The sequence below is a fragment of the Pan paniscus genome, chromosome X, assembly GCF_029289425.2.
Source record: "Pan paniscus chromosome X, NHGRI_mPanPan1-v2.0_pri, whole genome shotgun sequence".
Classification (NCBI taxonomy): domain Eukaryota; kingdom Metazoa; phylum Chordata; class Mammalia; order Primates; family Hominidae; genus Pan; species Pan paniscus.
Window position 1 is genome coordinate 134,472,285 of NC_073272.2, and position 16,656 is coordinate 134,488,940.

Genomic DNA, 16,656 nt, shown 5'->3' on the forward strand with positions numbered 1-16,656 from the left:
GTATTTGGTTTTCTGTTCCTGCTTTAGTTCACTTAAGATAATGGCCTCCAGCTCGTTCCTTATTGTTGCAAAGGACATGATCTCATTCTTTTTTATGGCTGCCCAGTATTCCATGGTGTATATGTACCACATTTTCTTTATTGAGTCTACCATTGATGAGCATTTAGGTTGATTCCATGTCCTTGCTATTGCTAGTGCTGCAATGAACATATGCATGCATATGTCTTTATGGTAGAACAATTCATATTCCTTTGGGCATGTACCCAATAAAGGGATTGTTGGGTTGAATGGTAGTTCTATTTTAAGTTCTTTGAGAAATTGCCAAACTGCTTTCCACAGTAGCTGAACTAATTTACATTCCCACCAGCAGTGTATAAGTGTTCCCTTTTCTCTGCAACCTTGCAAGCATCTCTTATTTTTTGACCTTTTAATAATAGCCATTCTGACTGGTGTGGGATGGTATCTCATTGTGATTTTGATTTGCATTTCTCTAATGATTAGTGATGTTAAGCATTTTTTCTTATTTATTGGCTGCTTGCATGTCTTCTTTAGAGAGGTGTCTGTTCATGTTGTTTGTCCACTTTTTAATGAGATTTTTTTTTCTCATTGAAATTGTTTAAGTTCCTTGTGGATTCTGGATATTAGACCTTTGTCAGATGCTTAGTTTGCGATTATTTTCTACTATTCTATAAGTCGTCTGTTTATCTGTTGATAGTTTCTTTTGCTGTGCAGAAACTCTTTAGTTTAATTAGGTCCCATTTGTCAATTTTTGCTTTTGTTGCAATTGCTTTTGGTATCTTCATCTTGAAATCTTTGCCAGGACTTATGTTCAGAATGGTATTTCCTAGGTTTTATTCAAGGGGTTTTATAGTTTAAAGTTTTACAGTTAAGTCTTTAATCAATCTTGAGTTGACTTTTGCATATGGTGTAAGGAAGAGGTCCAGTTTCAGTCTTATGCGTATGCTAGCCAGTTATCCCTGCACCGTTTATTGAATAGGGATTCCTTTCCTCATTGCTTGTTTTTGTCAACTTTGTCGAAGATTAGATGGTTGTAGTTGTGTGGTTTTCTATCTGGGCTCTGTATTCTGTTACATTGGTCCATGTGTCTGTTTTTGTACCAGTACCATGCTGTTTTGGTTACCGTAGACTTGTCGAATGGTATGAAGTCGGGTAGTGTGATGCCTCCAGCAGTTTTGTCCTTTTTGCTTAGGATTGCTTTGGCTATTCGGGCTCTTTTGTGGTTCCATAGAAATTTTAGAATAGATTTTTCTAGTTCTGTGAAAAATGTCATTGGTAGTTTGATAGGAATAGCATTGAATCTTTAAATTGCTTTGGGCAGTATGGCTATTTTAACAATGTTGATTTTTTTCTGTAGATGAGCATAGAATGTTTTTCCATTTGTTTGTGTCATCTCTGATTTCTTTCAGCAGTATTTTGTAATTCTTGTTGTAGAGATTTTTCACCTTCCTGGATATCTGTATTCCTAGGTATTTTATTTTTTTGTGGCTATCGTGAATGGGATTTCATTCTTTATTTGGCTCTCAGCTTGGATGTTGTTTGTGTATAGAAATGCTACAGATTTCTGTATACTGATTTTGTGTCCTGAAACTTTGCTGAAGTTGTTCATCAGATCCAGGAGCTTTTGGGCAGAGACTTTGGGGTTTTCTAGGTGTAAAATCATAGTGTCTACAAACAAATAGTTTGACTTCCTCTCTTCCTTTTTGGATGCCTTTTATTTCTTTGTTTTGTCTGATTGCTCTTGCTAGGACTTCCTATATTCTTGATGTTCATATCTTCCGGGAAAAGACCACTAGGGACATCTTGTCATTGAACAAATATTGAGTTTATTATTCATTGCAGTGAAGGAGAACATACCATAGAGAACTGTTGGGAATCTCAGCAAAAAGGTGTTAGAAAATGTTTGAAGTGTTTGGGCGTATATTAGGTGATTTTTGAGAAGTTTAAGGAAGTGAAGCTTTGCTCTGGCTTGGATGCTGTCAGGAAGCAGGGCTAATTGTATGCTGAGTGTCTTAATAAACATTTTATCTGGGAGGGCAGACATTATTAGTGGTTTTTTGTGTCCTGTTTAATACATCTCTGCCAAACTTAATATCATAGTCTCCTATACTTTCCTCTAATATCATATTTTAGCTTTCAAATTTAAGTCTATGATCCATACTGAATTAATTCTTATGTATGCTGAGAGGTAGGGACCAATGTTCATTTTTCAATATAGGTATCTAATTGATCCAATAGCACTTATTGCAAAGACTATTCTTTCCCCCCAGTGAATTGCAATGGTGCCTTTGTTATAAATTAGGTCACCATATATGTGTGAATTTCTTTCTGGACTGTTTATTGTATTGCATTTTTCTGTCTATCCTTGTACCAATACCATACACCTTAATTTATGTTCCTTTATAGTAAGTCTTAATATCTGATAATGTAAGCCATCTAACTTTGTACTTCTTGAATATTACCTTGGCTATTCTAGATCCTTTGCCTTTCCATATAAATTTTAGAGTCACTTACCAATGTCTTTTGTGTAAGAAATCTTTGTCTAACCCAATATCATGAAGATACACTCTACTCTTATGTTTTCTTCTAAAATCTGCTTGATTTTTATTGGGATTGCGTTGAATCTAAAAATAAATTTAGGGAAAATATATACTGTAACAATTTTGAATTTTCCAATTCATTAACATCTTATATCCTTCCATTTATTTAGTTGTTTAATTCATCTTAATAATGTTTTGTAGTTACTAGTGTTGAGGTATTGCAGCTATTTTATAGATTTATTTCTAGATATTTGATACTTTATAACACAACCATAAATGGTATTATTTTGTTAAATTTTATTTCTCCTACTTTGTTGTTATTAAATAGAAATACAATTAATTTTTTATAACAGCTTTATTGAGATATGATTCACTTACTATAATATTACCCTTTAAAAATATACAAGTCAGTGGTTTTTAGTATACTTGCAGAGTTGTCCAACCATTACCATTATCTAATTTTAGAACATTTCTATCACCCCAAGAAAATACCCTATGCCTCCCTATTTTCTCCTTCCCCAAGCCCCAGGCAACCTCTAAATGATTTTCCACATCTATATATTTGTGTATTCTGGAAGTTTCATTTAAATGGAATCATACAATATGTGGTATTTTGTGACTGGTTTCTTTTATTTAGCATTATGTTTTCAAGGTACATCCAAGTTGTAGCATGTATGTAGCATTCATTCCTTTTTAAGGTTGAATAATATTCCATTGAACGGATATACTATATTTTATCTATTCATCAGTTTCTGGAGTTTTGGGTTGTTTCTCATTTTTTGTTATTATGAATAATGCTGCTATGAACATTCATGTACAAGTTTTTGTGAGGTCATATATTTTCAGTTCTCTTGGATATATACCTAGGAGTAGAATTACTGTATGGCAACTCTCTGCTTAACAATATTAATAATTACATATTATCACCAACTCCTACTGATGACACTTATGTTGCTTCAAATTTTGGCTACTGCAAACAGGGCTGCTGCTTATGATCTATAGGTTGCTCACTTCAGAAGTGCCTCTTACCAAATGAGTGACTGAGGCTACAATCTAGCCCCTACCCAGTCCACCATGTGAACCAGTGGGGCTGCATACACACTTAATAAGGTTTGCTTTTTTTGAAGCACAAAATTACTAACAGTTTAACAAACTCGGCATTCATGGGGCTGCTTTCCCCAAGAGGAGGTACCTTTTATTAATTTAGATAAAGGTACTATGCAGCTTAGCAGAGGTACTAATCATACATACATTTTTAAAAAATGCTATTGTCAACATCCTTGTTGGAATTGCTTGGTTGTAGGATATGTTTGTCTTAAACTGTACAAGGTGCTGCCACATTCATCTCCAATTTTGTTGTACTATTCTACACTGTTATAAGTGGTATATAAGAACTCTCATTTCTCCATAACCCCTCAACACTTAATATGGTCATTTTTACTTTTTTTTTTTTTGAGATGGAGTCTTGCTTTGTCACCCAGGCTGGAGTGCAGTGGCATGATCTCGGGTCACTGCAACCTCCGCCTCCCGGGTTCAAGCGATTCTCCTGTCTCAGCCTCCCGAGTAGCTGGGATTACAGTCACACACCACCACACCTGGCTAATTTTTGTATTTTTAGTAGAGACGGGATTTCACCGTGTTGGTCAGGCTGGTCACGAACTCCTGACCTCAGGTGATCCATTCGCCTTGGCCTCCCAAAGTGCTAGGATTACAGGCATGAACCACCATGCCCGGTCTAATTTGGCAATGTAATGCTTTTGAAATGATACCTGTTTTTGTTCTATTTAAAATCTCTCTGATTACTATTGCAATTATCCATCTTTTCAAATGTTTCTCACTCGGAATTGATTGTTCACATATCTCTTGGATACCTTCCATTTGCTCTTCCAGATTCACTTTACACTCTCCTCTATCCTGGAACAGGGTCAGCTCTGTTCCTAGAGGCTGACCTTTATGGACTGCATAAACCATTCCCTTGCTCTCTGGCTTCTGGTTGAGTTTGTCCAATGGTAGAGCTCCATCTCTACCAGATTAAGAGGTGGCTGTGGCTGAGTTCCTCTATCAAAGGCCACAGGTCCTTTCCAGGGATTCTCTTCTATAGCTAGAGCTCTCTGTGTTCCAGTAACCCCTCCCTGCCCTTACCCTTTCATGCCTTGGTGGGAGGCAACAGCTCATTACTGTTGCTAGCCTCAGGATAATTCAAAATCCATTGTTGGTTTCAGTATTAGTCAGCTATTGCTACAATAATGCTGTATAAGAAATCTCCGCCAAATTAATTAACAATCATTTGCTCTCTTTGCTCATGTGCTATGGGCCATCTGGGGCTATTCTTCTCCAGGATGCAGTTCATGTGGGCTTGGCTCTGGGATTCAGATTGTGTTTAGATCTGTTCCATGTGAATCACTGTATGGCCCAAGCTGAGGGATCAGCAACAACCGGGGGCATGCTCTTCTCATGGCAATCATAGGAGGGCAAGAAAACAAGCAAAACCACTCAAGCATATTTAAATCCTCTCTTCATGTCATGTCTGCTCATGTTCCATTGAAAATAACAAATGATGGCCAAGCTTAGAGCCAGCGGAGCAGGGAAGTACACCTACCATAGGGGTGTGGGGAAGTGAGGAGTGAATATTTGTGGAACAGTTATCCAATCTATCATAATTTATCTGAAACCTACCCACACATCTGTATATAGTCTCTTCTTTTAATTCTCCTCAATCATCCCATTTGTGTATACCTTCTGTTTCTTTTTGGGACCCTGATGGATACTATATACCCCTCACAAATTTCTATAGATTTTTCAGTTTTCAATGCCATACATTTAATCTCCCTGTGTTTTAGAGCAGCCTTTTTTTTTTCTTTCATTTTGTTGTGTGCATCCCCCTCTCTAAGGCCCTACTCCATCTCTGGCATCAACCTTTCCTCCCGTCTTGTGGCCCACACTAACACCCTAGTGTGTATATGTCTATATTTTTCTTCATACTTAGCTTATTGTATGTGCGTGTGACTGTGTGTGTGTATTCATATGTAGGCCTTTGGGGTTAACATCTGTTTAACAAAAAATGGGCCACACATTATTCACAATAGCAAAGACTTGGAACCAACCCAAATGTCCAACAATGATAGACTGGATTAAGAAAATGTGGCACATATACACCATGGAATACTATGCAGCCATAAAAAATGATGAGTTCATGTCCTTTGTAGGGACATGGATGAAATTGGAAATCATCATTCTCAGTAAACTATCTCAAGAACAAAAAACCAAACACTGCATATTCTCACTCATAGGTGGGAATTGAACAATGAGAACACAAGGACACAGGAAGGGGAACATCACACTCTCGGGACTGTTGTGGAGTGGGGGGAGGGGGGAGGGATAGCATTAGGAGATATACCTAATGCTAGATGACGAGTTAGTGGGTGCAGCGCACCAGCATGGCACATGTATACATATGTAACTAACCTGCACATTGTGCACATGTACCCTAAAACTTAAAGTATAATAATAGTAAATTAATTAATTTAAAAAAAACCAGAATACAATTTTCCAGTTTAATTTGACAGATGGTTTTCATTCTTTAAAAAAAAAATACAAATAGTAACTGCCTTTGTTAATAACTGCCTTTGTGAATAAAAGGTAACACTACAAGTAGGTATTGCATAAATATTAAAAATTCTCCATCTTATTCTCCACTAAAAAAAAAAAATGGGCCACATTATGCAGTTTTCTGCATATTGTTTCTTACTGAACAAAACCTTGCAAAAATCTCTCCAAAGTAGCTAGCATAGGTCTATCTTCTTCCTTTTAAATGGTGAATTAAAAAAAAAAAAGGAGTACACCACCTCCTCCAGGTAACACCACATCAAAAAACTAGTCAATGTGGCCTCTCCTCAATTCAGACAATTTTTTTTCTTTTTCTTTTCTTTTTTTTAGACAAGGTCTTCTGTCGCCTAGGATAGAGTGCAGTGACGTGATCATAGCTCACTGCAGCCTCTAATTCCTGGGCTCAAGCAATCCACCCACCTCAGCCTCCTGAGTAGCTGGAACTACAGGTGTGCACTACCACACCTGGCTAATTTTTAAATTTTTTGTAGAGACAGGGTCTCACTGTGTTGTCCAGGCTGGTCTCCAACTCCTGGCCTCAAGCAATCATCCTGCCCTCAAGCAATCATCCTGCCCAGGCCTCCCAAAGTGCTGGGATTACAGCCGTGAGCCACTGTGTCCGGTCTCAAATTAGAACATTTCTGAATGGCTGTCCCAACTTTAGATATCCCGTGGGATCAGGTGAGGCATCTGTTGTAACTGTATGTGTCTTCATAAATTCTCCCTCTGCTGGATCCTACTTCAATCACTCCATTACAAGTGTTGTTCATGAGAGTCTGTTTCTGAGGGAACTTAAAGTTTAATACTTGGTGTTAGCGGTGGTCATGAGGCAGATTATAAAATTGGATTTTGGAGCTTGATTACCTGCCAGGTGGCTAGAAATGGGAACTACATCACTATTGGTAAAGGAAGTACTGATAACCTGCTATGTGGTAGTGGTGCAACTGTCAAAACTTTCACCAGTGGTGAACTGAGATAGGATACCAATGGAAGGAAATTTAGTGACAGGTGCAATATCTCAAGAATTTGAAAGGTTCAGAGGAAGTAGTAATGATAAAGATTATGTGATCATATGGTTGTTACTAGAGGCTATTGAATTGCAGAGAGACAATGAAAGGCTAAGGGTGATTAATCACCAATTTAAGTTAAAGTTGAAAGACAAAAAGTCTCATCTCCCCAAGGCAGAGGACAGAAAACTATAAGGATTGGACCTGTAAACACCAGTCCTTTTTGTGGTGCAATCAGTCTGTTTTCATTTTCCACCCACGCATCAGGCAAATCTATCTACACACTCAGCTTATTCCCACCTCTTTACATGTTCTGGAAATTCACACAAATTAGAAATAAGGGACAGAATTGGATGCATGATCTTTTAATACCAGAGTGCTGTGCTATTGGGTTCTACTGGAATAAATTTCACCAACAAATTTGAACATCAAATAGTTGATGGAACAGAGGCTGTTTATAGCACTATAGATTTAAGAGATTAGCCTACAGATAAAAAGTAATGAGTATTAACTTTTATTCTGCTCATTAGAGAAAGTTATAATTGTATTATCCTGCAGGTCATCAACCAGGTATGTACCTAAATTAATAATCACAGCTCTGCATCCCTTTCCCCATTACCTCCATATTCAAGGTTTTATAAATATAAAACACCTCTTTCATAGAACACCTCTGCAATTCTGATGTTTCATTAATGAATCTCTGGTTAAATAAAACTTTGACAGGTGTTCACAAACAAATGTATGGGATTTCTGGTATGTAGCAATTTGAGATTTGTGTTTTGTAGCCATTTTTTGAAAATAAGGAAACCTTTTACAAAAAGCTTTTCCACAGCTTTTGACATTGCCTTGGCCAAAATCAGATCAATGTCTACCTCAAAAGTGGCATGAAACTGCGTGGTTTAGAAGGGTCATCATTTGGCATTAGATGGTTGCCGATAAGATCTCCATCCCTAGGACACTCCACAGGACTCAGTCTTTTGTTTTTATAATGCAAGAGTCAACTTCAGCCGTAGTATGACAGGGCACATAGCATTTGAAGAAGACATGGACCCTATTTACAGAACCAGGGAGGGAAAGGTGCCATATTCATTGAGACTCCATTTCTATTTAATAGTGTCTGACATTTATTAAAAATAAGGAAAAAACCTTTGTACAGGTAGTGTATTAGAGCAGGGAAGGGAGCAGGGCTTACTGTGTTGAACAAAAGGCACCCATCAGAGAGACAGCTGCAAATTCAGAAGAAAACAGGATTCTAGGCAAAACTAACTGGTCCACAGGAGAAAATGAGAGATTCGATTTGGTTGCCAGGCACACTTAAGCCCTGGCAGCTATGTGGCAGGAACACAAGAGGTCTCTGGGGATGGGGAGGAAATGGGTCTCGCTGAAGGTGACAGGCTCCTTGGGGGACGGCCAGCTGTCTGGATCACTGTCCAGGGGCTGTGTCCAGCTCGGATACCTCCGAGGTGAGTCCACATCACTAGGAGCCGCAGTCTGTTGGTGAGATGCGGTGGATGGCGATGGCAGTGGTAGCGTAGGTCTGTGGGCAGAATGATGTAGTTGGCTGGCAGTCTGGAGGAGTGGAGGTGGGTTGGCAGCAGCGGCTGTGGGTGGTCTGTCCAGTATGTAACAGGAGCCCAGCTTGCACCTGAAGTGCAGGACAGCGTCCAAATGTGCATGGAGGGGCTAGGCTGGCAAAAGAGGGCGGAGGCAGCGCGCTCCAGAGTGCGGCCCAGGAGCTGCAGCAGGAGCCTGGAGCGCTATTCCTGGAACAAAGGCAAGCACTACGCGGGAGGGGACAGGAGCGCAGGGGACATCGCGGCGGCTCGAGGGGGAGGGAGGAGCGGAGGGAGGGCGCCTGTGGAGACCCTAGCGGTGGCCACTGGCACAGCGAACCCTTCCCAGAGCACCCGCCCCCAGGCCCAAGGGTCTCCCGGCCTAGAAGTCCTCGTCCTCCTCCCATCCAAAGACCCGCTTCATCTCGGCCAGGAAGCCCCGGTAATCATTGAGCAGGGGGCTCTCCTTCTTGATGTAGGGGATCACCCACTGCAGGGCGGGCCCCGTGAGGCGGGTGATGAGGAACGTCACCTTCAGGGCGTCGTTGGAGAACGTGTTCTCGTCCACGAACATGTAGGAGCACGTCTGCACGATGAACTCCGGGAGTCGGTCGGTATCGCCGTCAAACGTCTCGGGAAAGGGAATCGGATTCCTCCAGCGACGCGCCGCGGGCCGGAGGGGCCCGGCCAGGAGGGCCTTCATCAGCTGCACCCGACCGTCCATCGTGCCGCGCGCGCTCCGCGGAGTTTCGCTGGGTTGCGTGGGGGTCAGCGCTAAGGCGTCGCCGGAAGCGCATGTCGAGGGTGGGGGCCCGGGCCGGGGCGGGCTGTGGGCGGAGCCATGGGGGAGAGCCCAGGCGCTTGCGCGAGCTCCGCCCACAAAGACTTGTGGTCACTAGTGCGCTGGTGCGTCACAGGGCGCAGAAGGGCAATGCCGGGAGTTCTGGGGTGGGCCTCATACTGTGGAGGAGGCCGTGTAGCCTCAGAGGAGTAGGGCGGAGATTATGCGAGGCGCGCCAGTGGGGCTCTCAGGACAGCAGGCGGTGTGCGGGGAGGCTGAGCCTGTTGCCCCTGGAGAGCAGAAGATCCATGTTCTGGAGATCGATGCGGCCTCCTGCCGCACTCCTGACCCCTCACTCTTTAGTCCTTGGACATTGCTTTCAGAACCCTGGGCTCTGGACGCCACTTGAGTAGAGTTCTGTGAACACATTTTTTGTGCTTCTTCGTATATGTCTCAGTCAGATTATTTGCTCCCTGCTTTGCAACATTAATGGGAAAATCCCAAATATTAGCAAATATAATCCAGAGCGGCATATTCAAAGTGTAATGTGCCATAAGCAGTTAATGAAAGGTGGGTTAAATTCTAAGAAATCTCTTAATTTGCTATATTAAGACACCAAAAGGAGGACAATCAGTTGATTATCACAAGAGAAGTTGAAAGAGGAAAATGAGAATGGTTGGGTGCTTTCCAAACATGACATTATACGTGTTAATACATAAGAATAAAGGAAAGAAATAACAAAGTTTCACAAATTGGAAAGGGGGAAGGAAAATTAAGCATTACACTTTGTATCCTAATTTAGTTGTGTGGCTGAGTACAAAATTAATAGTAATTCATCACTAGATTTCACATATGCAGAAAATAACCTATTAAAATATATAATTTGGCTTTGAGAGGCCGAGGTGGGCAGATCGCGAGGCCAGGAGATCGAGACCATCCTGGCTAACACGGTGAAACCCTGTCTCTACTAAAAATACAAAAAATTAGCCCGGCATGGTGGCGGGCGCCTGTAGTCCCAGCTACTCGGGACGCTGAGGCAGGAGAATGGCGTGAACCTGGGAGGCGGAGCTTGCAGTGAGCCGAGATCGCGCCACTGCACTCCAGCCTGGGCGACAGAGTGAGACTCTGTCTCAAAAAAAAAAAAAAAAAAAAAAAAAAATATATATATATATATATATATATATAATTTATATTTGGTTAAAGACCCAATTTGAAAAGTAATTCAAAATAAATAGGGATTTAGAAATAAACATTAAAAATTATAATTTGCCACATAAAGCTTTTTTTATTGCTGAAGAGGAAAACAAAAGAATACTCAAAAAGTGAAAGGATATCCCTGGATCTGGGATAGGATGACTCAACATCATAAAGATGTTAATTTTCTTTATGTGAGGAGATGGAGGAGTTGTAGATTTATACCATGAACTTCACATACTGCCCCAGGAGTTGGAGAAGCTGAAGGAGGAGACCTAGCAGGGCTAAATGAACTACAGATCCAGCTATTGCCCCATACCAACAAGGTGACACAACAAATTTGCCTTCACCTGTGTGAATTGCAACAGTACCTGGTGACACCATAACCTTTCACATGCAAAATATCTGGCAGGCCTGATTAAGGCAGTAGTATTCAGAGAAAGCTGTTCTGAAAAGTGTTGTTCCATTAATGCTTAGTTGATACAATATAAATACATTACAACTGTGGTGATAAACCAGTATACCCCACTGTAATACAGGCAACACTTTTTTCTTCTGCTTGGCTGGTGCCATGTCAGCACTGAGCTACTCAGGAGGCTGAGGCAGGAGAATGGCGTGAACCCAGGAGGCGGAGCTTGCAGTGAACCGAGATTGCAGCACTGCACTCTCTGTCGCCTGGGCGACAGAGGGAGACTCCATCTCAAAAAAAAAAAAAAAGTAAGGACACATTATATATAGCATTGCATATAAAAGTACATGCATCCATCCAGATATGTAGTCAGGGGTATTCTGGGTGGATTCACGGCCTCACCACTGCAGTCCTGCCTCTGCTAAATTTAAATAGGCCATTTTGAACATTGTCTCTGATAATGTTACTCTTGTATAATATACTGAGAATAAAAAAATGTAACTGTGGTAGATTGTATTATTGTTTGCTAAATAGTCTGGTTGCTACCCTTCAGTGTTCCTTGCTAGGTAGCACTCCCTGTCCACATACTTGTCCTGTTGAATGCATGTTGAATGCATTACATGGTCATGTGACTTGCTTTGACAATGAAACATGGGCAGAAATGTTATGTGTCACTTCAGGGTAGAAGCTTTAAAATATATCAGATGGGTTACCATGTCTTTCTTCCTTCTTTCCTGGTGACTGCTAATATCTCAAACAGGCTTCTCTGTCAGCTTGGATCCTGGAGTGGAGATGATGTGGAGCAGAATCTTACATGACCCACAGTGGGCATGCTGTATGAGCAAAAACCAAAATTCTGTTGTTGGAATATAGTGAGATTTTTGGTTGTTTTTTTTCCTCAGCCTACCCTGTCTGCACCAACAACAAAATTATTTTGCCTCTTCAAAATTTGTAATGACATACTGAAGGTGGAAAGGGGCTTTGGCCATTTCTTCTTGACAACAACTTAATCTGAAGAGATTTTAGAGTAATTACTATAGGATTAGCTACGGAAGGAGATTATGTTTTTTCCTTTGTACATTAGTAAAGTTGGCTGTTAAAATTCATTGCTTGGGAAGGCTGAAGTGGGGCTAGAATTTCCACACTCTGATGATGGTCTTGTGAATTGAAACACCATTTAAAAAACAGCATAGCAATATGTAAGAGTCACTTTGACTCACTGCTATGGACTAAATTGTGTCCCCCAAAATTAGTATATCAAAGCCCTAACATCCAACATGATGGCATTTGGTGATAGACCCTTTAAGAGGTAATAAGTGTAAGATGATGGTGTGAGGTAGGGCCCTCATGATGGGATTAATGTCCTTATAAGAAGAAACACCAGAGAGTTTGCTCTATGTCTCTAGGATGTGAGGACACAATGAGAAGAGGGTCATATGCAAGCCAGAAGGAGAGCCTTCATCAGAGCCTGACAATGCTAGCATCTCAGACTTCCAGCCTCCAGAACTGTGAATATATATATATATATATATATGTTGTTTAAGATAGTAGTGCCCAACCTTTTTGGCACCAGGGACTGATTTCATGGAAGACAATTTTTCCATGGATGGGGGTGGGGTGGGGGATTTCAGGATGAAACTGTTCCACCTCGGATCATCAGGCGTTAGATTCTCATAAAAAGCATGTAACATAGATCCCTCACATGTGCAGCTCACAATAGGGTTCCTGCTCCTATTGATACGGGAGTGCTGTGAAGGGAAGAGTGTGGTCTCTTTAAATGATATGGGAGGGGGGAAGGGAAGTGCTGGGTAGAGAAATGTGGGTCCCTGGCTAGAGCTCCACCCCCACGGACCTAGGTAAGGACAGGCACTCCTGCTTTCACGCCCAAATGTTGCATTTTCCAAGACCATCCTGGCCTGCCACGCCCCCATCCTGAGCCTATAAAAACCCAAGACCTAGCAGGCAGACCCAAGTGGCTGGACGTCCTGAGGAACACATTGGTTGTCGAAAGCACGCTGGTAGAAGAGCACATGGACGGGCACTGGCAGGCCGGCAGGCCATGGACTGGTGGAATGATGTGGAATTTGGCCAGAGTGGTTAGAGAAGAGTTGGGCCACCGAGTGGCCTGACTCCAGGGGAAAACCATCTCCTATCTGGCTCCCCAGTCTGCTGAGAGCTACTCAGTAAAACCTTGCACTCATTCTCCAAGCCCATATGTGATCCAGTTCTTCCAGTACACCAAGACAAGAAACCCTGGGATATAGAAATCCTTCTGTCCTTTTGATAAGGAAGGAGGTCTAATTGAGCTAACAAAAGTCGCCTATGGACGGCTAAACTAAAAGAGCACCCTGTAACACATGCCCACTGGGGCTTCAGGAGCTGTAAACATTCACCCCTAGATACTGCCATGGGGTTGGACCCCCACAGCCTGCCTGTCTGTATGCTCCCCTAGAGGTTTGAGCAGCGGGACACTGAAGAAGCCAGCCACACCCCCATTGCATGCCCTGTGAGGGGGACAGTGGAACTTTCACGGTTCGCTATGAGAATCTAATGCTTCCCACTGATCTGGCAGGAGGCAGAGCTCAGGCATTAACGCTTGCTTGCCGGCTGCTCACCTCTTGCTGTGCAGCCTGGTTCCCAACAGGCCACAGACTGGTACCGGTCTGCAGCCTGGGGATTGGGGTCCCCTGGTTTAAGCCACTTAATCTGTGTTATTTTGTTATGGCAGTCCAAGCTGACCAAGACATTCGTTAATCCAACACTTGAGAATTAAAAAGAAAATAATTTAACAGAAGAAAATATTATTGAGGCATAGAGATATCCATAACAAGAAAATCTATAATCCTCAAAATATGAAAACCCTAAATATCCAATGAAGGAATAGCCTACACATTAGTATTTACTAATACAATATATATGCAGCCATTAAAATAATTATGAAAACTAAACAAATTAGCAAAATATTATCTTAAAAAGCGGAGTCCAAAATGGTATAAGATGATTAAAACTATGCCAAAGTTAAAATTTGCTGTGTGTAGCAGCACCAAACATCTGATGTTATGAAGTGGCTGCCCAGTCAGGTAGCACATTTCTAATCCTCTTTGAATCCTCCTGGGTCTATGTGCTTAAGTTTTGGTAAAAGGAATGTATGCAGAACTTCCATGCCTGCCTCAGATAATAGAACAAAAGAGAACGCTATAGAACTGATTTCATGAGGCTGGCAAAACTTGACATGAGAACCTGCCATGGACATTATGAGGCAGGAAAATCACAGGCTGATCTCACTTATAAACACAGATGTAACAATCTGAAACAACATAACAGCATATTGAATCTTGCAATATATAAAAATCACAATATTTTATCATAAACAAGTTTGGTTTATTCCAGGACTATAGAATAAAAAAATCAATATAATCCACAATTTTAATTAGAAAATGGAGGAATCATTCATATAATGATTTCTTAAAATCTAGAAAAAAAAGCATTTGACAAAACTCAGCTACCATTCATGATAACTATTAGCAAGTTTGGAAAAGTATAGAACTTTATTATTTTGGTAAGCAGAATTAAATTCGTTAAATGGGTAGAAGTTTTTTGGCATTGTTTGTTCTTTAAACATATCAGGCCGGGCACGGTGGCTCATGCCTGTAATCCTAGCACTTCGGGAGGCTGAGACGGGTGGATCACCTGAGGTCAGGAGTTCGAGACCAACCTGGCCAACATGGTGAAATCCCTTCTCTACTAAAAATACAAAAATAGCTGCACGTGGTGGCTCACCCCTGTAATCCCAGCTACTTGAGAGGCTGAGGCATGAGAATCGCTTGAACCTGAGAGGCAGAGGTTGCAGTGAACCGAAATTATGCCACTGCACTCCAGCCTGGGCAACAACAGTGAGACTCCATATTTAAAAAAATGGTACATATACACAATGGAGTATTATTCAGCCATAAAAAAGGAATGAGATCCAGTGATTTGCAACAACATGGGTGGTACTGGAAATCATTATGTTAAGTAAAATAAGCCAGGCACAGAAAGACAAACATTGTATGTTCTCACTTGTTTATGGGATCTAAAAATCAAAACAGTTGAACTCATGGACATAGAAAGTAGCAGGGTGGTTACCAGAGGTTGGGAATGGTAGTGGGAAGGTATGGAGGAGGTCGGGATTGTTAATGAGTAAAAAAAACAAAAAACACACAAAAAAACCCAGAAATAATTAATAAGACCTAGTATTTGATAGCACAGCAGGGTGACTATAGTAAATAATAACTTAATGATATATTTTTAAATAACTTAAAGATTGTAATTGGATTGTTTTTAACTCAGAGTATAAGTGCTTGAGGGGATGGATAAAATAATAATAAATTAATAAGTTAAAAAAACATTTGGGGAAGAAACAAGCACCACTCGAACACAAAGAGGATAAAAAGCAGAGAATACCTCCCAACTTATTGTTAGGGTCAGCAAGACTTTAAATGCAAAATTTGACAAGGAGAGTCTGATGAATAGAAATTATGAAGCTATCTTACTTAGGAATATAAATGCAAGCATCCTAAGCAAAACATTACCAAGCCAATTCCAGCTATATATAAGACAATCAAGTTGGGTTTATTCTGGGAGAGCAAGTTTGGTTTAGCATTAAGAAAACCTCTCAACATAATTCATGATACGATTGTGAGGTAGGAGATTGGCAGGACTTATTTCCTAGACCAGGGGTCCCCAAGCCCTGGGCCATGGACTGCTACCAATTTATTAGAAACCAAGCCGCACAGCAGAAGGTGAGTGGCAGGTGAGCAAGCATTTCCACCTGAGCTCTGCCTCCTGTCAGATCAGTGGTGACATTAGATTTTCATAGGAGTGTGAAACCTGTTGTGAACTGTGCATGTGAGGGATCTAGGTTGTGTGCTCCTTATGAGAATCTAACTAATGCCTGATGATCTGAGGTGGAACGGTTTCATCCCGAAACCATCCTTCCCCAACCCCCATCCTTGGAAAAATTGTCTTCCAGGAAACCAGTCCCTGGTGCCAAAAAGGTTGGGGAAAACTGTCCTAACCAGACAGGAAACTGGCCAGAACCAGCAAGTGATTCTGTAAGCAATCTCTAGTTGCCCTCACTGCCCATCAGCATAAGACACTCCCACCAGTGCCATGACAGTTAACAAATGCCATGGCAATACCTGGAAGTTACCACCCCTTTCCATGGCAACACCAAAGGTTACCACTCAGTTCTTAGAGATTTCTGAATAACCTGTCCCTTAATTTGCATGTAATTAAAAGTGGGTATAAAGCTAGCCAACAGCCCATACACTGCCACTCTTGGTGCACAGCCTATGGGCTTGCCATGCTCAACAAGGGGCAGCCACTGGGCTGTAACACTGTCACTTCAGTAAAGCTGCTTTCTTCCATTGCTGGTTTGCTCTTGAAATCTTTCCTGAGTGAAGCCCATAACCTGCCCTGCATCATCTGGTGCCTGATGTGGGACTAGGGAAGATGGTGGCAATAGCAGAGGTAGCTAGGCAGCAAGATGCAGAGAGGCAGCGACTGG

The 16,656-nt window shown here is 41.5% G+C and overlaps 1 protein-coding gene across 2 annotated transcripts; it reads right to left on the bottom strand.

The window, feature by feature from the left end:
- Positions 1-8,271: 8,271 nt before the first annotated feature.
- LOC100986201 (retrotransposon Gag-like protein 8A) lies at positions 8,272-10,632 on the bottom strand. 2 transcript variants are annotated; one of them, XM_014343555.4, is made up of 2 exons: positions 9,257-9,550; positions 8,272-8,708 (listed from the first exon to the last, which is right to left on the bottom strand). In XM_014343555.4, exons 1-2 carry the CDS (start codon positions 9,446-9,448, stop codon positions 8,649-8,651), a joined length of 252 nt encoding a protein of 83 aa, XP_014199041.2. In that variant the 5' UTR covers positions 9,449-9,550; the 3' UTR covers positions 8,272-8,648. The 2 variants fall into 2 exon arrangements, with proteins under 2 accessions (XP_014199041.2, XP_034805720.1); XM_034949829.3 differs by having other exon boundaries at positions 8,272-10,632.
- Between the last annotated feature and the right edge of the window lie 6,024 nt (positions 10,633-16,656).